At 34.8% G+C, this 26,034-nt stretch overlaps 1 protein-coding gene across 22 annotated transcripts in view; it reads right to left on the bottom strand.

Moving 5' to 3' along the window:
* MYCBP2 (MYC binding protein 2) overlaps positions 1–26,034 on the bottom strand; it is a 254,681-nt gene that overhangs the window by 19,474 nt on the left and 209,173 nt on the right. For 20 of the 22 annotated variants that reach the window (XM_084877082.1, XM_084877099.1, XM_084877087.1 and 17 more), the window contains 15 exons: positions 24,305–24,472; positions 22,792–22,949; positions 21,115–21,314; positions 20,107–20,256; positions 18,594–18,754; positions 17,090–17,246; positions 16,745–16,969; positions 14,677–14,742; positions 12,745–12,984; positions 12,344–12,442; positions 6,949–7,029; positions 5,228–5,494; positions 4,456–4,739; positions 3,016–3,112; positions 1,096–1,215 (listed from right to left, as the gene is read on the bottom strand). In XM_084877082.1, the coding sequence (XP_084733208.1) occupies positions 1,096–1,215; positions 3,016–3,112; positions 4,456–4,739; positions 5,228–5,494; positions 6,949–7,029; positions 12,344–12,442; positions 12,745–12,984; positions 14,677–14,742; positions 16,745–16,969; positions 17,090–17,246; positions 18,594–18,754; positions 20,107–20,256; positions 21,115–21,314; positions 22,792–22,949; positions 24,305–24,472 (2,473 nt within the window). The remainder of the gene's footprint in view (positions 1–1,095; positions 1,216–3,015; positions 3,113–4,455; positions 4,740–5,227; positions 5,495–6,948; positions 7,030–12,343; positions 12,443–12,744; positions 12,985–14,676; positions 14,743–16,744; positions 16,970–17,089; positions 17,247–18,593; positions 18,755–20,106; positions 20,257–21,114; positions 21,315–22,791; positions 22,950–24,304; positions 24,473–26,034) is intronic. The other 2 variants (XM_084877098.1, XM_084877096.1) reach the window with 1 other exon arrangement.

Raw genomic sequence — 26,034 nt, 5'->3', positions numbered from 1 at the left:
CTAAAACAAGCATGTTAAATTTGTCAGCCCACATGAATATTTTTTTGGCCCAGCCAATATAATGATGTGTAAGGAATGTTTTAATAAAAATTTCATAACTTAATTTTTATAATATCCTGTTACACATAATTACTAATAATGAACTACAACATTTGCTAATGACTGATTATTATAATCGTGTTGAATTCATTTCCCTTACACACAGGTGCACCATTTCTCTCCACCAATACTAGTGAACATTTTAGCAGCTGATTGCCATGTCATTAGTCTTGTACTGACTTGTTAGGTGGGCACAACAGGAAATATTTCGCTTCGGAGAACATGTAAAATAGGTTTATTTGTGTTACACTTATTAATTTGTGCAGTTTTTCAGTGTCTGGTAAGTTAATGTTCAAGAAAAAAATATCAATTTTTATTAAAATGTTCTATTATTTTATGTTAATAATTACTCATTTATTTCAATCCTTTGTATTCAGCATGTCTCTTTCAAAATAAATCTATATTTCTATGAAAATTTAAGTTTTTTTTTCTTTTTTTTTCTGTGGCACACATAAACTTAAACCTTGTTCATTTAGCCCATGCTAGGTTTTGAATTTGCATGCTTGCTCTAAAAGATTCTGCCCCATCCCACCGCAGGCACAAACTTTTTGCTTTTTAAAAAAATAAGACCTGTAAACCTAGTCTAGTAAGCTACAGGGCTCTACTTTTGGACAACGGGGCCATACCAAAAGTTAATAGGGAGGACCTTGTCTTCAAAGGACCTCAGTCTATCACAGCATAATGCCAACATTAAACTTACTGTGTAAGTTATGGAAAATACACCATTAAAAAGATAATATAGTGACATATACGGAAAGTTAGCCCTTTCTAACTAGTATATCCTGAGCTTCCTAACTGATAACAAGAACAAGTGATAAAGAACATGTAACAGATAATATTAATAATCACTATATTTACTTCATAATTCAAAAAAACATTCACGCTTTTTTAAATAAATATTTGGTGAAAATAATATGAATTAAGCTGACCTATTTATTCAAACCTATTACTGAAAAAAGAAAATGCAAGGATATAGAACAAATGAAAAAAACCTACCCTAGTTGTTGCTATACATCTTACTGGAGATCTAAATTCTTCCTCCATCTTGGTCAAGGCAATGATGGTTTCTGCAATGGCATTTTTTGTCACTCGGGACCATGCTTCAGAGAGATGACCCTATTGAGCAGGAAACAATAATTTAACAAGCAACCAGAAATGTATAGTCATAGTAGCAAATTCTACTCTCTGAAATAACATCTCTCACCCATAAGGAAAGATTTATTTTAATGGAATTTTAATCAAGGGGCATAGTTTTGAAATAAAAGTTCTTTACCACCCTCTAAAAAATTCAACTTCTAATCACTATTTTGATGATAGAAAATCAAAGTAAATAAATTAGGTTCTTAATACTCTATAGAGTTGAAGGGTATTTCCTTTTACATTTTGATAAATATACAACAGAAATACTAGGGTTTCTATGCTTGAGAAATTTTGATTATGCAACCTTGTTGATTAACATGAAATTTATATAGCTAATTGCTTTAGATAAGTATTACTGAAACCCAAGAGCATAAATGGGTTCAAATTATAACTATCTTAATTTGATTTTTACCAATCACCATCACTTTTAATTTATTTTATTTATTTATTCTTTTTCCCCAATCACCAGCACTTTAAAAAAAAATATATATATTTTATTGGTTTTTTACAGAGAGGAAGGGAGAGAGATAGAAAGCTAGAAACGTCAACGAGAGAGAAACATCAACCAGCTGCCTCTTGCACACCCCCTACCGGGGATGTGCCCACAACCAACGTACATGCCCTTGACCGGAATTGAACCTGGGACCTTTCAGTCCGCAGACCGATGCTCTACTACTGAGCCAAACCGGTTTCAGCCACCAGCACTTTTTAATTGCTATAGAATTTAGATGTTCCGAAACAGTTTTCCTAAATATTTCCATCAAGTGAACCTGAGAAAGCCTATTTGAGAACTGAAAAAATTCTTCATTTCTGATTGAGGAAATGTCCATGCTGTTGGGAAAGTGATAGGATCTTATATTTCCCCAGAATAATTTTTCTTATCTCATATCCATGTTCTATCAATCTTTTATTTATTTTTTTTTCCTCTATCAATCTTTTAAAGAGCAGTTCAAACTTCTCCTCCATCAAAATGGCCTGCCATCTATTTTATCTCTTAGGAATCTATAATTTGAGTATCTTGCCCCCCTCAGGCTGAACTCCTGGATATAATGGAATGTAAGGAAACTAACATTATGGAGCACCCAGTAAGAGCAAGGTACTCTGATAAGTAATTCCCTTTCCTCCACACTCCCAGATCTTCTCACAAAGCAACATCTAAAGATAGGAGTAGTCTAGCTGGTGTGGCTCAGTGTCCTATGCACCAAGAAAGAGGTTGCTGATTCTATTCCTGGTCAGGGCACATGCCCAGATTGTGGGTTCTTTCCCCAGTAGGGGGCATGCAGGAAGCAGCTAATGAATGTTTCTCTCTCATTGATGTTTCTATCTCTCTTTCTCTCCCTTTACCTTCCTGTCTAAAATCTATAAAAACATATTATAAAAAAAAAAAAAAGTACAATTTTTATAAGCCATGAAAACTGAAGAGGAGAAATGTCCACTTTGTGGCTGACACCCATCCCCGCCCCCCCTTTTTTTGTTTCAGAATCAGGCTAATTTTTAGGGTTCAAAGAATATAAACTTATTGTTTCAAATTCTTGGAAGGCTTATGCTACAATTCTCAAGTAAATGAACTGGGAAGCTTGAAATGAACATAATTTACACAACCGACAAATTTATAACTAAAAGATAAATGGTGCAACAGTTAACCTATTAAACTGAGCCTTTAAGTAAACCAAAATAATACTAATGACATATTAATTCAGTAAAATAAGCTGCTTGTTTTTTTAATAAGATTTCTACTGCATTTCACTGACAATGAACAGGAGGATGGGAACTTACTGCTGCCATATCCTTAACAAGTTTAATGATAATCTCTGAGATCTGAGTAGGAGTTGAGCCCTTCATCCACCAATGACTTTCGCCTCGTCGAATATAACTACAAAGAAAAGTCAGCATTTATAAACCAGTCAGTAATAGTTACAGATGAATTAGATAAAAACTATTATTTCATTATGTAGCATTTTTAATTGTTTAAATGATCCAGTCAAGTAAAGCCTTTTCAAAGAATATTAATCAACACATTACCTATTATCTGTGTCTTCAACATCAAGAGAGTAGCTATTCTAATAGGTGCTTCCTTTGAAATGTTTATATATTATTCATGTATGCATCTTCTAGAACAGTGCTATTCAATGTATATTCATAGTCCACAAACTCTTTGTCCACATAGACATAATAAAGAGCTTGCACCAGAATATGTCAACTACATCACTGAGTTAATTACTGTTGAGTTCAGCTGTTTTTTCCTTTAGCAAGTCTATGAAGATAAAGGAAGCAATATGCTGATTTACATTCTGATGTTTTTTGCTTAATATCATGGATTGTCTCTTTTACTAGCATGTTCCCAATTCTCTGATGTAACACACATTTCTGGAATAAACACGTGCTTTTCTGTGCACATGTATGGATACCTCTGATGGAAACAATTGTAGAAGTAGAATTGGTAGGTCAAAAGAAATGTATAAGTATGGTGATATGCTATGAAACTGACATCCAAAAAGATTGTAGCAATCCACATTACATTAATAAAAAATGCCTATTTCTTAATAATGCTACCAATGCAAAGATATTCTCTATTGTTTTATCTATATTTCTCTGATTGCCAGTTAAGTGTTTTTTCATTTGTTCCCTGGCATTTGTAATTTCTCTTCTCTGAACTCACTTTTCTTGTTATTTATCAGTTGTCTTTTTCTCATTGATTTGTAGTCATTCTTCTAATATTATGCCTAATAATTCATTGTCCACTATATAGAGGCTAAATATTTTTTCCAAGTTAATTGCTTAGAAATTGTCTATCAATTAATTTTCATTTTTATGTACTCAACTCTATGAATCTTTTCTTCTATGACTTTTGGGTTCTGTGTTTCATTTAAAGTTTTCCCAAATTGAAGATTACAAAAATATTCTTCTACGTTTTGTCCTTGTAGAATTTTAAAAAAATATAAAACTTTAATTATTCTTATTTATTTTTGTATAAGATGTGAGGTAAGGGCCTATAATTATTTTTCTACTTGGGAATTATCCCAAGGTCATATATTTTGCAGACTCTTCCCACTAATCCCAAAATGACTTTTATATACAGCATTCTTTATACATGGGTCAGTATATATGTCTTTTATTTGGTGAATAAGCAAATAAGGTAGAATTTGACATGTCTTAATTCTCCAAACAGTAGCTCATTCTATTCTATTTTAATATAAGACAGCCACAATGACCAACCTGGAATTGAAAATCATTGGAAGGGTAACTGTTGTAACGCCTTTGCCCACGGTGGTTCCAGCTGTTCCTGTGATGGTGGTTCCTTTGGCTTTGAGCTGTACTGTGAGGGCTTTGGCAATGCATCCTAGAAACATGTCCAAAATACCTAGCTTATTCCAATCTCCTTTCTCTGTTGAGTGAATGATATCACTGATATCTGCTGGGGGGAGAGATTTCACTCCTATGATGCTGGCCAGACGATTAGGCGTCACTTCAGGCAAAACCCGTCTTAGTAAGGAGGTCACCTGGTAAGAAAAATAAAAGAAAGAATTCCATTTAAAGATTGGTGCTTTAAAGTTTCCAACTTTTTAAAATGAACATAGCTGCCATTCTATGACTTCAAATATTTGAGAAGTACAGAAATATGATTTCTACACTATTTTTAAAAAATTTCCCAGATGGTAATTACCACTTCAGGGCAGCAAGAAAAAAGATGCTTTTATTTGGTTAGGATTGAGGGAAAATTCAATTATAGATCTCAGGGTAATAAGAAACTCATAGCCGGAACACTCTTATCACAACAGCACATTAGTAAAATAAACTCTATTTTCCTCTTCCATATTCTCATCACAATGAGTCAAAAATAAAAAGCATGGAGTTAAAATACAATCCAAAAACCTAAAACATAACAAAATAAAATAAAACTGATAAAGTTCGGAACTTCACTAGTTTAGTTTTCAACAATGTTTCAAATAAGAAAATAAGCCAAAAGAGCAGTGGTATGACCAGTCACCTGTCTCTGGACTCGAGGGGATGCTGTGTGGAGCAGTGAGAAGAGATCCTGGAGCAGAGTTAGCTGCTGAGCCAGATACTGCCGGCCCACATTAGAGCCACTCAATGCTAAGACCATAGAGAGCAGCTCAAAGCAGTAAGCATCAGAGGAGGCATCTTCATCGCTGGGCTGAGAATTGGCATTTTCTTTGCTTGATATGGCATGTTCCCATTCTTCACGAACTCTGGTGGCTTCCATGCGAATAGCCTGGACTATGTGAGCACATACCTATTTAAAAGGTGACATAGTAACATAAGGAGAACATAAAAACATATCTGTAAGTTTGATTTACTACTCCTAGTTTTCTTATAAAAAGACAAGAATACCATTATAGTTGATACTCAACACTTTTCCTCCCAGTTAATTCTGTATCATACCATTCTCTCAACTCGTCTTAAAAAACTTTTGTTTTTAAAAACTAGGGGAACTATGATTAAAAATCTGAATATCTAAATCAACTGATATGGAGAATCTACTTATATACAAGTTACTAATGCCCCTGCCTATAGTTTAAGATAGAGATTTTCAACTGGTGTGCTGCAAGAATTTTTAAAACTGCAATACCTGACGGTTTAATCAGGGGCACTCACCTCTTTTCCCTTTGATTGCCAAATAAAAACATAACAGCCACACAACAGCTGTTTGGTGTGAATAAATCAAAATTATACCTATTTTTTGTTAGATTCACAAATAATACATATTTTGGTGTGCCACAGAATTTTTGTAATTAATTTATGTACGCCATGAGATGAAAAAGGGTTGAAAATTGCTGGTTTAAGACACCAAACACAAATTACTATATTTTATCACTTGTAGTAACTCCATTGTAACATTTAAATTCATAATGTATTTTTATAATTAATGGCATTCACAACTTAATACACAGCAAATTTACTTTTTAAGTGTTATATAAAATAACAGTACATTTTACAACTAAGATTCAACAAAAAGCTGTTAAAGAGAGATAAAGCACAAATAAAGTTGTAATTTATTTAATGGTATTTAAAGTTAAAATAATGGGCAAATTTATTTTTTTAAAAATATTTTCATTGATTTCAGAGAGGAAGGGAGAGGGAGGGAGAGAAAGAAACATCAATGATGAAAGAGAATCATTGATTTGCTGCCTTCTGCATGCCTCCCACCAGTGATCGAGCCTGGAACACTGGCATGTGCCCTGACCAGGAATGAAACCATGACTCCCTGGTTCATAGGTCAATACTCAACTGCTGAGCTACACTGGTGGGGCAATAATGGGCTAATTTAAAACCAATATTTTACTTGACCTTTAAAGGGCTAATTTTTATGTTATTTGGGCACATTTGAACAATGCCATGCTACTTCCCAATCCTCTCATAATTAAAAATATTAACACTGGTTTAGCTAATATAATTGCTCAGAAAAAAAAAAAATCAGGCAACAAACAATGAAATCTTATATAGTTGGGCATTTGTCACCAAAATGAAATAATCTACCTGAAAATAAATAACAAAGAGCAGCAAAGTAGGAAAGTTAACACTTAAAAGGAATCTTTAAAGTGATGCAGGTATGCCAATCTACTCTTTTCTTTCTAGAAAAAGATATATTCTGCAGGATCTATAAAAAAGTCAGCATAAGAAAGCCTCCATAGATTTTGGACAATAATAAAAAAACTGATGAAGACAATGAAATGGATCTGAACCAACCTGTTTTTGTAAGTTAGTCAGTTTACTCCTGCTGAATATGATTCCAACCATATGTTCTTTCAGATCGGCATCTGATGTTGCCTTTACATAGAAAAAGGAAAAACAAGCTCTTTGAATAAAATTTGTACATTTGACATTTTAAGGTATCAAAATAAAATATGTGGGACTATATCACACTCAAAAGCTCTGCACAGCAAAGGAAACCATCATTAAAATGAAAAAGCAACCTAATGAATGGAAAAAAATATCTGCAAATCATGTATCTGTTAAGGGACTAATCTCTAAAATATAACTCAATAGCAAAAGAACCAAACAACTGATTAAAAAACAGGTAGATCTAAAAAGACATTTTTCCAAAGAAGACATACAGTTGATGACCAAAAGGTACATGAAAAGGTGTTCTACATCACTAATCATCAGAGAAATACAAATCAGAACCATAAATGAGATGCCACCTCACCCTGTTAGAATGTCTATTATGAAAAAGGCAAGAATAACAAGTGTTGGCAAGGATGTGGAATAAAAGCAATCTTTATGCACTGTTGTTGGAAATGTAAATTGAATGTGTGTGTGTGTGTGTGTGTGTGTGTGTGTGTGTGTGTATACATATACATATATATTCTTATTTAATCTTCACAACAACTCCATAAGGTAAAATCTGATGTCCTGCCTATTTTATAGGTAAGAAAGCTGAGACAAGTCACTCTTTTGCTTAAAGGCTCTTGAAGACAGGAATAAAACTACCAATCATCTTGGAATTAACTGATATTTATAGAACCCCATCACAGAACAAAAACAGAGCTCATATTTTTTTCAAGTTCACATGGACATTCCCTAAAACATATTATATTATGAGACAGAAATAAAACTTTAACAATTTTATTTTCTTTCTATTTATTAAATATTTTTATTGATTTCTGAGAGGAAGGGAGACAGAGAAAGAGATAGAAACATCGAATCATTGATTGACTGTCTCCTGCATGCCTCCTACTGGGGATCGAGCCTGCAACCAGTATCAAACCTGGGATCCTACAGGCTGCAGGTGTATGCTCTATCCACTAAGCCAAATCAGCTAAAGCTTAACAATGTTAAAAGGACCAAGATTATACAAAGTATATATTTTTTATCACAATGGAATTAAACTAAAAATTAATATAGAAAGCTATGAGGGATATCCCCAAATATCTAGAAATTAAACAAAACACTTCTAAATATCTATCCAGGAGCCAAAGAAGAAATCAAAATGGGACTCAGAAAATATTTTGAACTGAATGAAATGGGGGGGAAAAAGCCACTCAAACATACACCACATCAAAAACTGTGACACTCAACTAAAGCAGTTTTTCTTCTAACTGCTCTATTTTTTCTAGAAGAAAAATCACAGCATTACTTGAGAAAAGAAAGGTCTCAAGTCTATGCTCTATGTTTGGGTATTATAAAACCAGAAAAAAATCAAACCAAAAGTAAACAGATGAAACAAATAATAAAAGAAGATATACCACCACAGATTCTACTGATATTAAAAGGATAACCAGAGTATATAATGAACAACTTATGCCAATAAACTCAGAAAATTAGATGAAATGGACAAATTACATAAAGAACTACCATAGCCCCACACAAGAACAGTAGATAACTGCAACAGCCCTGTATCTATTAAAGAAAGTAAATTTGTAGGATAATTTTTTTTTTTGCTACTTAAAATACTAGCTAAATCATACAGAAACAAATGAGTTTCCTTATTTTTTAACTTTTGTCATAATTTGTGGTTTTTGGCTTTTTAAAATTAGCATTACTGAGATATAGTTCACATACATTACTATGCCCTGTCATTTGAAATGTACAATCAATGGTTTATAGCATATTCGCAGATACGCACAGTCCTCACCAATTTTTGAACACTTTCATCATCCCAAAAGAAACACTGTACCTTTTAACAATCACTTCCCTAGTTTACCTTCTCTTTTACTAAAGAAAAATGAAATGCATATAAACTAATATTACATATCTACTAACAGACATAATAGTATATGAATTATTTTACTGAATAAAAGAAAATACAAAAATAAAAATACCTGACAATATCCATTATGACAAAATTTTTTAACAAGCCAGGAAGAAATAGAAGGAAATATCCTCAATCTGCTTAAGAGCATTTACAAAAAAATCTATAGCTAACATCACATGTAATGGTGAAAGACTGAATGCCTTCCTTTTAATATCCAGAGAAGGCAAAGATGTCTGATCCTAATACTTCTATCAACATGGTACTGAAGGTCTTCAACATTCCAAAGATACAAGAAAAATTTAAATTGGAAAGGAAGAAGTAAAGCCAACTCTCGCAGAGTACATGATTGTCTATGAAGAAAATCTCAAAGGTTCCACACAAAAACTTCAAGAGTAAGTGGATTTAAGATCACAGGATGTAATCCAATACACAAAATTCATCTATATGCTAGAAATGAACAACTGGAAAGCAAGAAGAAAACACCATTTACAATTGCATAAAAACCATAAAATGTTTAGGGAATAATTTAATAAGATGTATATAAGACCTGTTTACTGAACTACAGCACATTGCTAACAGAAATCGAATAAGATCCAAATAAATGGAGAGACTATATCATGCTTGTGGATAAAAGCACTAAATATTATTAAGACACCAATTCTCTCCAAATTAACATCAATTTGGTACAATTGCAATCAATATACAAAAATATTTTTAGGAGACAGGAGGGGAACTGACAAACTATAATAATTTTAAGCTTTATATGGATATTCACAGGATCTAGAAAACAACACTGAATGGACAAATTACATATTGTTGGAATCTGATCACATGATTTTTTATACAGCTGCAATAATCAAGACAGTCAGATGGTGGTTTAAAATTATATATATATACTAGAGGCCAGGTGCTTGAAATTTGTGCACGGGTAGGGTCCCTAGACATGGTTGGTGATCAGGGCCCATCAGGGACTCCCTTCCCCAGTTGCTGGCCAGGGCCTTCCTTCATTTCGTGCCGCCCCCTGGTGGTCAGCACACGTCCTAGCGAGTGATCAAACTCCAAAGGGGACACTTTGCATATTAGGCCTGTGTGTGTGTGTGTGTGTGTGTGTGTGTGTGTGTGTGTATATGAAATATATATAAAATATGAAATAGAACAGAGAATCCAGACAACTTAAAATGTATATAGTTTTAAACAAAATATTTATAATTAAAACTCTGTCTTTGAAGAAAATATGGTAAAAATATTTGTGACTTTACATTTTAGATATTTAAATATTTGTGACTTTACCCAAAAATCATGAGTCATTTGGAAAAAATACAGTGGACTTCATTAAATAGAACTTCTGCTCTCTGAGCCGGGACCGGTTTGGCTCAGTGGATAGAGCATCCGCCTGCGGACTGAAGGGTCCCGGGTTCGATTCCGGTCAAGGGCATGTACCTTGGTTGCGGGCACATCCCCAGTGGGGGGTGTGCAGGAGGCAGCTGGTCGATGATTCTCTCTCATCGACGTTTCTAGCTCTCTATCCCTCTCTCTGAAAAATCAATAAATATTTAATATATTTTTATTGATTTTTCACAGAGAGGAAGAGAGAGGGATAGAGAGCTAGAAACGTCGATGAGAGAGAATCATCGACCAGCTGCCTCCTGCACCCCCCCCACTGGGGATGTGCCCGCAACCAAGGTACATGCCCTTGACCGGAATCGAACCCGGGACCCTTCAGTCCGCAGGCCGATGCTCTACCACTGAGCCAAACCGGTGCCGGCGATAAAATATATTTAAAAAAAAAAAAAAAAAAAGAACTTCTGTTCTCTGAAAGATAAGCTTCAGAGTAGGAGAAAATATTTGAACACACAGGACCTAAAGCCTGAATATACTGAATATATAAAGGAATTTTATTACCCAATAATAATACAAATAACCCAATACAAAAACATGAGTGAAAGATCCAAACAGATGCTATACTAAAGTGGTTGACAGGGTCTAGGCATAAGATGAGGGGACTGACTACAAAGAAGCATGAGGAAAATTTTGGAAGTTATATGCTTTAAAACTTGGTTACAGTGATGATTTCAATGTTGTAAACATATTGGACAAAATTAATCAAATGACACACTTGAAAAGGATAAAATTCTTCTGTGTAAACTTTACTCTTGGGTCCATCTTCCTGATAATTCTAACTTTCATCCATTCTCTTTCAAGTCTAACTCATGTCCAAAATTCTCTCAAGAAGCCTTCCCTGATCACTTCAAGGCACAATGGTCTTTCTCAGTGTATTCTGAAACCCTATTACAAGTGCAATTCTTTTACATATTTAATAATTATATACTATATAGTATCCTTGTTGATTTATTGGAAGCATAGGGCTTAATATTTAGGACAGAATGCAAGTTTTTTTGAGGCCAGTTCACAAAGTTTTAAAGGATAGAGTTGCCACTTGCTAAAATTTAGTTGGTTTGAGGAGTTACAGTCTTGGAGTCTTTAAAATGTTATTTGCAAAAAATGCTGAAAAGAAATTACCTGTTTATGAAATCTTATTTTTTTACAGACCCCAAATAGAAAAATGTGGATGATTCAGAAGGCAGCATTAAACTAGGTAAATCCTTGAAATTATCTTTCAAAGGGCTGCCAAGATGGTTATTTGTAATATCTAAAGACACAAAAATAATGAGATTAATCAGAGTTGACTTCTTGGTTTGGAAATGAGTGAGGTTTTCCTTTTAGGTACAATGCTTTTGACCAAATTAAGTAACTCAACTGCATTTTAGAAGAAATTTCAATAATAGTACTAAGAACAGGTTATTCCAATAAAAATTTACTCAACACATGGGTGATTATGCCATGGTGGGATACAAAGACAAACAAGACATGTACGTAGTCTTTGAGACTATGATTCAGTAGAAGACATGATAAAACATGTATATAAGTAAGCATAACAAGTGAGAACCAAGAGACACATAGAGGTTACTATAAAGTTTAGCAGAGGCTAAATATTTAGTTTAGAGAAAACTACATTGTGTTTGGGGGAAAGCATAAAGAAAGTTCATGGAGAAGACGATCTTTAGACTAGACTGTGAAGACAGAGAAAATGGAGGAAGAAGATGACTGATGGTATACTGCACAGTAAATGACTAAGTTAATTTTAGAAATGCTAACATTTGAATAAACAGCCCAAACTATAGAGAAAATTTTGTTGCTACTTAAAATACTAGCTAGATCACACATGAATACTGACTTTCTTTTATAGTTCCTTTATCTTCTAATTAAAGTAAAAAATATGAACTGCACATAACCTAATTATTACATGTCTATTAAAATACACAGCAATCCATGAACAAAAGAAAATGAAAAAGGGAAATAAAATATTTTTAGAATACAAATAAATACATTGTATACTTTTTCCTCTCCTTCAGGTGATGACAACAGTGCCTTTTCCTCTTGTTCAGGGGTGGGTTCAGCATCTCCAGAGATGAGTTTTCCAAATACCTGACAAAGAGACAAGGGTATGCGAAGAAATTAATGGCAGGAATTACCACGTGAAAGGTAGAAGGCTCATCAGCTGATTGTGTGCAGGCTTTATTAATATTACCATTTATTTCTGCTCTACACCAATAGTTTTCAGAATTATGAAGGTAAAGTAAAATACAGAAGTTTAGGCTGAGATGAAAAATGGGCCACATTTTCAGCCAGCAATCTCTAGTAAGTTCTACAAAATATTTTGTCCACCCTTTTGATATTTTTGTTGAAATAATCTATCCTGTGCTGGAATTCTCAGGAAGGACACTCACCTGCGACGTGATGAGTCTGAACACTCGCAGAGTCTCAGCTTCACAGTTCCTCTGCTGGGCCACACTTGCTGAAATCTGGCCAGCAATTTTTGTGCTTTCGCCATCCTTCCAGCCCAAGACCTTTACTTGTCGAACCCTCAGTGTATTTTCTGGGCCCTTTAATTCAATTTTGATGATGTGATTATCCCCTCCTGGAAGTTCACTTGTTATCCAACCAATGTGCCTGGAATCCAGATCAACCTGGCAGAGCAGAAAGGGGACAGAAACCTGACACAGCTGTATCACTTTGTATCACTGTCCTAGACTTAGCACCAGTAACAGCACAATACACATGATTGTACCAAGAGTAAAGTTTTTGAGGTAATTTCACAATGATTATCTTATTTATACTTTGTCAGGATAAGTAATACTATAGTAGCTGTTATACAGATGAGGAAAGTAAGGTTAACACAGTAGGATTCTCACTAAGGGATGGAATTGAGAATTAAAATATACAAGTTACAGAAGTGAAACCATCACATACAATTTATGACTGTACTTTATCTATACTCACCATAAGTTGAAACACTCACAATGAGGTTCTGTTTTGTGCATTTTCACATTAATATATTTTATTGATTTTTTACAGAGAGGAAGGGAGAGGGATAGAGAGCTAGAAACATCGATGAGAGAGAAACATCGATCAGCTGCCTCCTACACATCCCCCAACAGGGATGTGCCCGCAACCAAGGTACATGCCCTTGTCGGGAATCGAACCTGGGACCCTTTAGTCCACTGGCCGACACTCTATCCACTGAGCCAAACCGGTTTCGGCCATTTTCACATTAAATCTACTTAAAGATAAGCATTTTGATGTGCAGTTATCTATGTTTTACTTTTTTAAAAATTATATAGTAAGTAACTTCAAATCTGTAATTATTTTACTACTAGAGGCCTGGTGCATGAATTTGTGCATTGGTGGGTCCAGCCAGCCAGCCCCAATGGGGGCCCATCAGGTAGGGCCGGTGGGGGGAAAGGGGCTGGGGAGAGGGACCGTGGGTGGTTAGCTGGCCAGCTCTGCCCTCTATTGGGGTATTAAGGGCCGATCAGAGGTGGGGCTGGCTGGGAGTGGAGGGACTGATTGGGTCCAGATCAGGATGGTTGGCTGCTGTAGTGGGCACCATAGCCATTGGTCATTCCGGTTGTTCTGCCATTCCAGACACTGGGCTTTTATTTATTTATTTTAAATAATTTTTTATTGATTTCAGAGAAGAATGGAGAGAAAGAGAGAGATAGAAACATCAATGATGAGAGAGAATCGCCTCTTACTGAAGATAGAGCTCCAAACCCAGACATGTTCCCTGGTAGGGAATTGAACCTTCTGGTTCATGGGTCGATGCTCAACCACTGAGTTACATCATTTGGATTCCCCATATTCTTTAACAATTTAAACAAAAATTATTGTTTGTTTAATCCAAAATCTCAATTCATTCTTTCAATATGATTAAAAACCAATAACAAATGGTCAGTGTCCATGGGACAAAGTAGCTATAGAAGAACAGCTCTGATAAAATTTCTCCCATCTGAGTTTATAATCTCAGATACATTTCCAGATCAAATCTAACCTGTTTCTAGAGTTGGTTTGTAATTGATTTGCAAAATAGATGTAGTTGCAAGTAACAGATTTTCAGAGGACAACAACCTATGTTTTAACGTGAAGTATAGGTGAATTCAGGTGTCAATTGTGAATCAAATCTATGATAAATTAGGGTAATAATGAGTACAATTTTAGTACATAGATGGTTGTAACTGTCCTTTTACATGGACCACTTGTCAATTTAGCATTTTTAAATAGATGATTTCTTATAATGCCAAAATTAGAACTCAACAATGGAGACTGAGAAGAAATTTCTCCCTAGGTAGCAAAACATTTAATGACAAAATTTTAATTACCTGCTTTATTCTGCACAAATCTTCTACTGCTTTTCCAGTTAAGAAGGTCATTGAAGTAACTTTATTCTAAAATAGACAATTCAAAATAGTTATTATGATATATTCCTTTTCCAGACTTTCCAACGATTTCTTACAGCCTACTGTCTTTTAGTTTACTGTCATAAACTTTTCTATTTGTCTTTAATGGTCCTTTCCAACTAACCTTACTCGGTTTGTCCAACCAACCATAACTTCTCAACTCCAGTAATTTCTTATTCTCACAAACTCTACCTTAAATCTCACATTTCAACTTTTCTCCATGAGCTCTGAGAGAGTTGCTTGCCCTTCCCCCTTTTCAGTCAAACTCTAAACATTTAAATTCTTTATCATGAAATCTTTCAATAATTCTGCTTGTCACTCATGTCCCACACTCTCTTTAAGTAAAAAGAAGGAAGGCTTAACTAACAAATACTTGTGACTGTCACAATGTGCCATTATGAACTTATGAGAAGGATATATGAAAAGGATGGGTTCTATCCCCTGGAGACTTGCTAAACCAGAGAAGGAACATTAACACAAAAAATAAATATCAAACAGTAGAAGCTCAAACTCTTACATAGTGAAAAGAGTCATGCTGGCATGAGAGCCACAGACCTTAAGGTTAAATAAATTTTATGCAAAGTATATCAAGAAAAAGATTAATATTACTTCCTTGGGGAGCTACACACTTCAAGTGTTATAGCTGATGGAATTCAAATCAACACATGCTGGTCTATAAGGTACTCTGGTGGGCATGCTGGGGGACACAGAAGTAGTAGTAAGTGAGCCTCAAGGATGCATAACTTAGAGGAAATTTCTTAAAAGAAAAACAGATGTCAGCTTACCTACTGATACTTTTAAAAATGAAGAGTTAAGCTGATCTCCTTTAAAAGGCGGACATTTCAAATCGATTATAATCACTGTTCTGAGGGAGAGTATTTCCTGGCTTAAAATGGACCATGAATCAAAGATAAGCAGTGGAGTTGTAATGAGCAGTGGAGTTCTAATCAGAAAAATGTATTGATTTATTACACTTGATCTTCTAGTAAGGTAAGTTCATGATATATTAGCTACCCCCCTTTTTCTTAGCCAGCTCCAGAGAAGAACTGCATCTGCACTGATGGACAGGCATTAGACTGGCTAAGAATGGAAGGAGCTCTCTGATTGCATACTTCTGTGGTTGGCATATTCTATCCAGGTTCTCCAAGACCCAATCCCCTACTCTGGCTCTTCCTGGGAAAAAAAAAAAAGCAAATGGATGGGAGCAGCTTGGTAATGATCCAAGGAGATTCATTAACACTGTACCTGCTAACAAGGAACATCTACTTTGGGAGAAAATAATTCCAATAAATAACCTTCCTTTAGGAATGGGGTTAGAAGTATGGGGACTTGGCAGTGGTTCTTCCTTCTGGGTTCTTATCACTCAAACAGGACTCTTTCTCCTTTGTTTAGTGCCTTGTAAAAGTGTGTTTCACCCATTTGAAACATATGGACAGGCAGGGCTAGGTAAAGTATAAATCATGATTACTTGGGTTAGTCCAGAAAATCCCCTCACTCACTCCATGACAACTGGGGGTGAGGTTTAGGAACAGAAAGCTGTGACAGTATAGGTCAAAATGTATTAAGTGCCATCAGAGTAATATACAAATAACTCAGAGAAGGGAAAGAGTAATTTTTGTAGAGGAGGTGCTGGGAGAGGCTTTCTCTGCTGGATCTAGGGATGTGGAGGACATGAGAGAGTTTAAGGGGATGACTTCCAGGCCAAGGGCTAGCTTAAACAGGGCATAAAGGTAGAAAAGTATAGAGAAGACATTTATTTTGTTTAGATGTAGCCATACTATATTTGTAATAAGACCTCTTTCTAGAATTGGTATTCCACAGTGCCCCTAGTCATATTAATCTGTTGTTAGACTTATGGTTTCTTTGGTAAATACAAAATGCTGTGTGGTTGGTAAAGTTCCGTCTTTTTGCTAAACTCAGAAATGACAGAACATGATTACTAACTGTCTGAAAAGAACCAATGTGCCACAAATTAAATTTCCTTTCTTACCCCAAGATCTCGGGAATTGTCCACGTGAACAGAAACATAGCGAGCATTGATGCCTTTTACACAGTTGATGGTGATGTTCTTAGTTTTGTTTTTATCCTCATCTCCTGATTCCCAAAAGGTTTCTGTGGAACCATCTGTCAAACTGCCAATCATGGCAGGCCGGCTTGAAGTTTTTATGTCAACAATGCTGGTTAAGTCCTTTAAGCACATTACTATGCATAATTCCTACCGGAAAGAATTATAAGTAATTATAATACTCAAATGAAAATCTGCCATGATAATAAATCATGAGATAAGAAACAATATCCTGTAGTATAGTAACAGGATAATTGTTAAATGACTGACCTGACTCATAGCTTCAAAGCCAGATTGTATACTGATGCTAAAACTCTCTTCGCTATCTCCATCATCTGATTTTGACAAAATGTTGTTAATGTGATGAAATACATTGCTCTGATGGAGGAACTGGTGATCAGATTGCTTGAATTTCAGACTCCAGCATCTATAAAGATATAACCAATATATTAAATAATTATTTTTCAGGAATTTCTAAGAAATTCTAACATTTCAAGTAATTTTACTAATCTGAGTAAAAATGAAAATTTAAAAACTCCAGGAAACAAAAACATTACTATTGGTGCTTTTATAAAGTAAAATTAATTTATAAAAAAAAAAATGGTATAAGTTCTAAGGCAGGTTCACTCATTTTAAATCTGAAAATTCGAGCACTCAGGAAGGGGGGTGTCCCTCAGTCTGCCCTGCATCCTCTCGCAGTCCGGGATCACTCGGGGGATATCCAACTGATGGCTTAGGCCCACTCCCCTTGTGATCTGGCCTAAGCTGGCAGTCAGACATTACTCCAGCAGCCTGGGGGGAGCAGGCCTAAGCTGTTAGTTGGACATCCTTAGTGCTGTTGCAGAGGTGGGAGAGGCTCCTGCCACCGTTAGGCTGGTCAGCTTTTGGCTGAGCGGCACTCCCCCTGTGAAAGCACAATGACCATCCAGTGGCAGCTTCTGTGTTGAGCGTCTGCCCTCTGGTGGTCAGTACGCACTATAGTGACTGGTTGTTCCACCATTAGGGTCAATTTGCATACAGGACTGTATACATGAAGATGAAGACTATAGAAGCAAAAAAGGTAATAAATCAGTTTTGTGACAAGTGTTACCTAACAATGACTGACTCTCAAATTTATCAGTCTTATAATTCCCTACTATTTGCACTTCAAAAGTTTTGTGAGGAGAAAACAAAATCTCCCTTCTGTTGGTCTTACCCATTAGGGGTATGAGTAGCCCAAATCATTGCAATGACCTATCTCTTATAAAAATCAATAGAGGATTTATTTATATGTTAGTCTCCAGTATATGTGGGTCTAATAACAAGGTTTACAATGTAAATGTTAAAAACTCAGCAGGTTTGGACTTAAAAGGAGGTGATGCTCCTCAAGGAAGTTTTAAGATTAGTTATATATAACTTCATTTTCCTTAAGATTATTTTCAATTCAAAATCCTATTTTGATTGATGTCTGAGATTTCATTCTCCATCTCTCATTTTGTGACATTTAAGATTCTACTTTTAGGCAGAACTCAGAAAAGTAATTTGGGTTACGGAAGAGGGAAATGTGAAGAGGTTCCATATTATATACAAGAGCAAACAGGTGTAAGCTAAGAAGAAGAACAATTCTAGTTTATGACAGGAATGAGGGAGGCACCATTCACATACATAGGGATTCTTCATATCTTAATATTTATATCTTCAAATACAGCAAAAGGGGCCATCCAAGAGATTGAACTTTGAATAGCCCATAAAATACTCTCTCCAATGTACCTAGAATATTTAGATATAAAATTACCTTAGGGCCATTTGCTGTAATGAACTGCCACTGGGGAGAGACATCATAAGATCGGAGATTGTTTGAAGTAAGCGATGAAATGTATGTGGTAAAGGATGAGCGGCTTCACCTGCAATCACTATATCCGAGAGTGGATGTTCACATACTCTTGTATCTTTGTCCTAAGACAGAAATTGAAAGCAAGTTGACTAGTTGGTGTATTGAAAAAATTTTCCCCACAAAAGAATCTTATGTATACTTAAAAGTTTTGTGTTACTTTCAAGATACTCCTGTAATAGGAATCTACATGACAAAACCAAACCATAAGCAAACATACATTAAGATTTCACCTAGCCCTTACCGGTTTGGCACAGTGGATAGAGCGTCGGCCTGTGGACTGAAGGGTCCCAGGTTCGATTCCGGTCAAGGGCATGTACCTTGGTTGCGAGCACATCCCCAATTGGGGGTGTGCAGGAGGCAGCTGACCCATAATTCTCTCTCATTGATGTTTCTAACTCTGTATTCCTCTCCCTTTCTTTTTGTAATCATAAATCTATCAGCAGAAGAAATGAGCTATTCTTTTTCTTTGAGAGTCACCCATATTGCTGAGCCAATAAAGTAATTGTTTTAACACAGTGAGTTTTGGGGTGATTAGTTATGTGGGAATAAAATGCTTTTATAGGTATGCAAGAATCTCACATTGTAATTGTGGATTTTTTCTATTTATCCTTATAGTTATGTCAATTTTTACTTATTTTTTAAATGCTTTATTAGGCACATACATGCTCAAAATTAATCTTTTATCATTTTGTAGAGAGTCTCTTTATACCGCTTAATAATTTTTCTTGAAGTCTATTTTTTTTCTGATGTTTTCTTTTCTTACTTTTAATCTTCCTGGATCACTGTTTTGGATGTGATGCTTATAAAAAACAACTATCGTTTGTTTTTATTCTCTTTCTATTGGGACAGTTTTGTTATTTAAATGAAAGATTTAGTCTTCTAATTTTATTCTAGATATGGAAATGAAGCCCAGAAGTCAAAACCAGGCTGGTCCCAGGCTTCCAGTGTCCTAGTTCAATACTTGTCCATGATGCAGGCTGTCTCTAATAAAATCCAAGTTCCTTCCAGACAAACAAACACTGGAATTTCATGTTCCTGCACAGAATCAATGCTGATATCTTATACAACTGTGGTAAGGTAGACTGATATATATAATAATGTTGCCCTGTTTATTTAATATTGTACTGTAACAGTATCTTCCAGTTGAATTATGACAATGATGCTTAGTGAGAAATCAGAATTAACTAAGTATATTTAAATTGATAAGAACAGATACTACACTTGATCTTAGCCAAAAGGCTGAGAAGCAATTGACTAAGTATATTTAATATGTTGTTCATAGCATTGAAATTGTATTCTTTTCTTTAGGTCATATACTCTGTGCATGACCTCATGCAAATTATTATTCTATCTGAAGGTATTTCTACTGTACTATAAAAATACTGACAATTAAAAAAACAAAAATCTTTCTTACTTGTTCTGCGTTTTCTTTGTTTGTTTTATTTTCCTCATCCTCTTCTTCCTCTAGTTCCACTGGAGCAGGAGTCAGGGATGCCACAAAATGCCATAGAATATCATGGAGAGAAGTTGTTTGGATGACATTGCATAGAAGCCAGTTGAAAGCCTGAATAAATAATGGTTAAATGAGTTTAAGTTGAAAAGAAAATATACAAGTAAAAAAATTCAGGGCTTTTCTTAATTGGAAACAAAGTACCTCTAGATTAAGTGTTTCAATGAGCTCTAGGAAGCCTGACTTTTGTTTCACTTAAATACACTGATGAACTTGAAATAGTTACAAATTTTGGTCCTAATTTAAAAAACTAATTATAATAGTGAAAATAATACTTATAAAGGGCAATACCGAAATACTTTTTTAAGCCACATTTTATCTTAATAATGTGTCTTATATTAATTTACTCAAACACATTTTTTCCTCCCAGCTTGCATTTAGGATCAACATAGACTGTTCCTCAAGCTCAACACAAGCTACCGTTTAATTAAATATATTTATTTGTTCCCATCAATAAAGTAGTAGGTTATCATAGTGTAATAAAGAAAAATATTTACTATATGTAAGTCTCTGATTTTCAGCAATCCTATGATTTCCAGAGAACAGAGACTCAGATAAATGATAATTGTTAGTTTTATAACTCAAAAGCATATTTATCCCCTTTGCATGATCATTCTAACTGAAATGACATTGTGATGACAAAAACTTTTTCAAAAAAGATAATACAAGGACTCAAATAATAAAGCAATGTAGAAATAAATTTCTTTAGAATGCTTACATATGGAACTCTAAAATTATTTCTACTCATAAACTTAAGAGTTTAATTTTGATGGGAACATTTGATATTCTCAATTGACTAATGTCTTTTAACTTATTGCAATTTCTGTTTGGTAAAAAGGTGACATCATTAAATAGAATCATCACATGATTTGTATGATCAATGAATCAATAACCACGCTGATGTATTCATACCTCCATAGCAAAAACTCGACAAGCAGATTTCCTTAGGGCCTGTTTCATTGCTATTTCAAGACCTTCTAGATCATGATGTTGTATAACAAAAGCTAAAACTGGCCATTGGAAATTTCGTTCTCCTTTGGAAAGAGAGCTGTGGGCTGAGATTAGCCGGGAAAGCTCAGGAGATGGATGTCTCAAGAGAGAAGAACCAACTTCTATTAAGAAAAAAAGGTATTAATTTTCATAGGCAATACATCAGGTTAATATACTTAAGATTATATTTAAAAATAATAGTACCTAACTTATTCACTATAGAGATTTGAGATTTTGTTTTCACTTCGCATAAATCACAATTACTTAAATTCTTCTTGAGGCTTAAAAAGTTTAATATCTTACTTTCCTAAAGTCATACAGCTATTAAATTGTAGGGAGTGAGTTTTGAATCCCAGGCTGAATCTAAGTTCAAGCTTTCTAAAACACTAAACACTAAGTGATTTTTCTCCCTAAATGAAATCTGTATTTCATCCCCAACATTTTCTAAAGGACTGCTTTGTAATGAATGTGCCTCAATAAAAGCTCAAAAATATTTGTTAAATGAACACAGAAATCATTGGGGGATGCTCAATAATATATTTCTTGAAGATCTTCAATAAGATACAAAGTCATCTACATATAAATATTAGGCCATATCTTACTAGAGATCTACCTAATAAGTAATAACCACAATATATTTTTTCTTGGTTTTATTTCTTTACTCTTGGGATAGAGTCAACCAGCCCCAATTTAGGCCTTAATACTAATTCGTTCAGAGTACCTAACTTTTAAATTATTGATTAAGAGTTTTAAATACACAAATTTTATTATTTATTTAGAGTGATACTAGCTGTAAAGAGTTATAAGCTTCTATTGGGAGTGAGAAGATAATTGTGAAAGTATAAGTCACTGGAATTGCTGGTTCACTATAGCCTAGTTGAAGGGATAATGGTAGCAACATTTGGTTTAGATGCCTAACAAGTAAGATTTTAAATGTCAATTTATTCTTGAGTAATCACTGTATGATTTTTTGGGTGTCTCTTTAAACTGAGATGCAAAATTTATGCCCTAGCTGGTTTGGCTCAGTGGATAGAGCATGAGCCTGTGGACCAAAGGGTCCCAGGTTTGATTCCAGTCAAGGGCACATACCTTGGTTGCAGGCTCCTCTCTGTATGGGGCCCCCTGGTCAGGGCCCTGCAGGAGGCAACCAATTGATGTGTTTTCTCTCACATTGATATTTCTCTCTCTTTCCCTCTTTAAAAATCAATGGAAAAATATTCTTGGTGAGGATAAAAACAATAACAAAATTTAGAGAGGCATACTTAGAGCCATGTTACATAGAAGGAATGTCTACAACAATTTAAAATTAATCAATTTCTTTCCCTTCAAAAATTGAATATTCAAAAATATCTGCACCCTGCCAGTGTGGCTCATTGTTCGATTCCCAGTCAGGGCACATGTCAGAGTTGTGGGCTCGATCACCAGAAGGGGGCATGCAGGAGGAAGCCAATCAATGATTCTCTTTCATCGTTGATGTTTCCATCTCTCTTTCCCTTTCTCTCTCAAGTCAGTAAAAATATATTTTTTAAAAAATAATAAAATATCTGCAAATAAAACTATTTAAGTTATTCAATGTTCCCTCTTTATCTTTATACTTACCAGTGTCTCCACTGTTCACCCTTCTTCTAGGAACGGCTTTAACTCGTGCAGGTAAAATGGAGTGTTGTTTATCATATTCAGAAGCAACAACTGAGTATGATCTTTGGAAGACAGTTCTTTTTGCAAGATCAGTGTCAGTTATGGGACTAGTTTCCAAACTGCAGATAAAATAAGAGGACAGACAGAGAAAAATGTAGGTGAAAAAGTAAATAAAGACTATATTTAGTTTATAATAGTGTAATCACATATGTAAACCTGTATTTCATGTGGAGAAACACAAATTCAAAGCCAACTTAATATTCTCTCTTTAAACAGTGTAATGAGAGGTAAAAAACTAGTTTTTAGCATTGCAGTTATATTATAGTTAGAACAGTCTATATGAGAACTTAGTGATTTTCATGTAGGTTAAAGTGAACTAAATTTTTTTCTATTTACTATACCACCATTAAAAAACACTTGTAAAGTTATTAAGATGATTATAGGATTTCCTTTATGGCGCATTTTATTAAATAGAGAAGTAGCTTCCCTTCCTTTTCCTCTAAGACAAATTTAAAACTATTTTTTTCACATATTCTTTTTTTCTGTCACCTCATTCCAAACTGTGACATTTTTGCTCACCTTGAGTTCTGGAATTATTTCTTTTCCATCATTAAAGCTGTGTTTGAATCTTATGTCCCTCAATAAAGCTTATATATTTTCTAGTTAGTGGCTAACTCCCTAGCCATTTTCTTAACTAACCACCTCTCTTAAGTGTGTGTACATTCTTGTTTGAATGGACTATAAATGTTGTACATGTTAATGTGCCTAGATGTCTGTTTGGGCTGCTTGATTCCTGAATGACCAGGGTATAGGAATGTGTTAATTTAATTTTTCCTACAAAATACATCATATATCTACCTGTTTCACAATCATTGTCAACATTATCCAATTCCTTATAGTTAACTGAAATCTTTGACTAAACATATCAGCTTCTCAATTGAACTGTAGTATTATCTTTGCATGTTTACCATGTCATCCCTCTTTCTAAAAGTCTCAGTGGCATCTCTGTATTACATTTATATAATTCTATTCAGTTTCCAAAAAGCTCTTTATTCTGATACTACTATACCTAATTGGGGGTGAGTGTGTAGGAGAAAATTGTAAGCAATATTTCAAGAAGTTCAAGATTTATTTAAGTGCTTCCTCTCTCATGAAACCTTCCGTAAGCACTGCCTTAAAGCGACCTTTCTGTAGTCTGGTTTACTACAGCACTAAATGACATCATACAATGGGAAGTTTTACTATTACTTCATTAGTGGTTTTTTCCCAACTAGTCTGATTTTGCTATCAAAGACCTTGTAACTTACTTCATGTATGTAGCCTTTTTTCTTACTGCTCTAGTAGTTAGCAGAGCTGACTCAATGTCCTTCCTGAGATGGAAGGATGTACTAAAGAACTTCCAGACCATTCTCTTCCAGCTTTCTTCCTTCCACCAAACCCTGGCTATTCAACAGAGATGAGAGAAGCCAAATACCTTGGTGGCATAGACTTCATATTGCTCTCTGGCTCTTCAAATACATTAGGACTTGCATCAGGAGTTACTGATATGTATGGGGCAGGTACAGATGTTGAACGAAGATATCTCATTTCATCCTGAAATAGGTTGTCATCTTGATAGCCCACAAAATTTTCATGATGATGCCTACATTAAATCAAATCCAAGAACTTTAAATATGAAGGCAATACAGATGGCTTCCATTTTCAACCTCTTTCATAAAAGCAAAAGCTGCACATTTAAATCTATATGAGCGAAGTATTAAAATAACCACAGATGTAAGTAGAATGATATCAAAGTCGGACAGTTTTACATATAGATAGATATTCCAGATACCACAAACATTTCAAAACCAAAACTGAATTCATTTTCTTTCTTTTTGAGAGCTTTTATCTCTTCTGGTATTTTGGTGAGTGATCCCACCAATTATCTAGAGGCCTAAGTCAAAATATCTCAGTGCCTGTAGTAGGCTCAACCATGACCCATTACTCAGGCCTATGAGTACCAGGTTTCCTTTCACAACCATTATTTCTTCTCATTCTCTATCATCATTGCCTTGATTTAGGCCCATGTTTCTTGCACAGTCACCTTTTTGGTAGGAACATATATAAGAGTCAAATTTGAGGGAAGATTAGATATATAAAATGTTCCATGGGTTGAAGGAGTGTCCATTCCCCCAAGAGCTAAAATTATAAAATCCATAATTATGGTATGCTAGCATTTTTACATGTTTTACAACTTCATCCTTTCCTTTTCAAACTGGAACAAAGAGTTGTTAATTTAAGTCTACTAAGTGGTCTTACTAAAGCTAAAGATTTGTTGCTATTGGGATACCTGATGATTTCCATCTTGGTCTCAAATGCATTTAGTCTTATACTTTCATTTTTGTTTCCCATTCATTTTATTAAAATAGCAAGTGCAAAAGTAAAAGAAAAACCACCAATATCACAAAAAACCCTGATATAACTCTGCTAACCAAAGAGGACAACAGTGCCAAAATGAAATTGTTGGCTGCCAAAGAATTTCTAAAATCTTCATTTGTCACCCAATGAAAAAAATCTGAACTTGGTATATGAAAGGCTGTTTCAGAGTGTCAGTGTTTAAGAGTGTGAAAGTACAGGCTGTAACACCCAAACCCAATATGGCATACTATTTATAGGCTCCCTCCATCTTCAGTAATGCCCTTTCATCCAGTTCCCACATTAGTTGCTGAGTGATCTAACTGCAAACCAGTTCATGTTATTTCCCTAGTTAAGATTCTTCCACCGTTTCCTCTGTGGGGTAAAATCCAACCTTAGAAGGGTGACAGGATTCCACATTACCGGGTCTTGGGTAACCACTTCTAGTGGCATTTCATATATTTCTCCCAGTAGCCAGTTTTAATAAGCCCGTGAATCCTTAAATATGTAATGCTATTTCATCATTTGTGTTTTCACACACATGGTTTACTCTGTCAGAAAAACTTTCCTGCCATTACCTGTTCAATTTAATTCCTACTTATCCTTTAAGACTCTTGTAAAGGGTCAGATTCTCTGGTCCAAATCTCCTGGGGAATATTCAGAAACTATCCATATTGTATGCTCTAAAAGCATCTTGTACATACTTCTAATATAGTACTGATTATATACTATTTTTAATACTTTATTTACATGTCTGTAAATTTCGACGGAGTATGAGCACATGGAAGCCAGAATTTTATTATACTCATC

The sequence above is a fragment of the Pipistrellus hanaki genome (assembly GCF_964339955.1).
Source record: "Pipistrellus hanaki genome assembly, chromosome: 3".
Lineage (NCBI taxonomy): Eukaryota > Metazoa > Chordata > Mammalia > Chiroptera > Vespertilionidae > Pipistrellus > Pipistrellus hanaki.
Note: the sequence above shows the minus strand (reverse complement) of the source record. Positions and strands in the feature narration are given on the sequence as shown.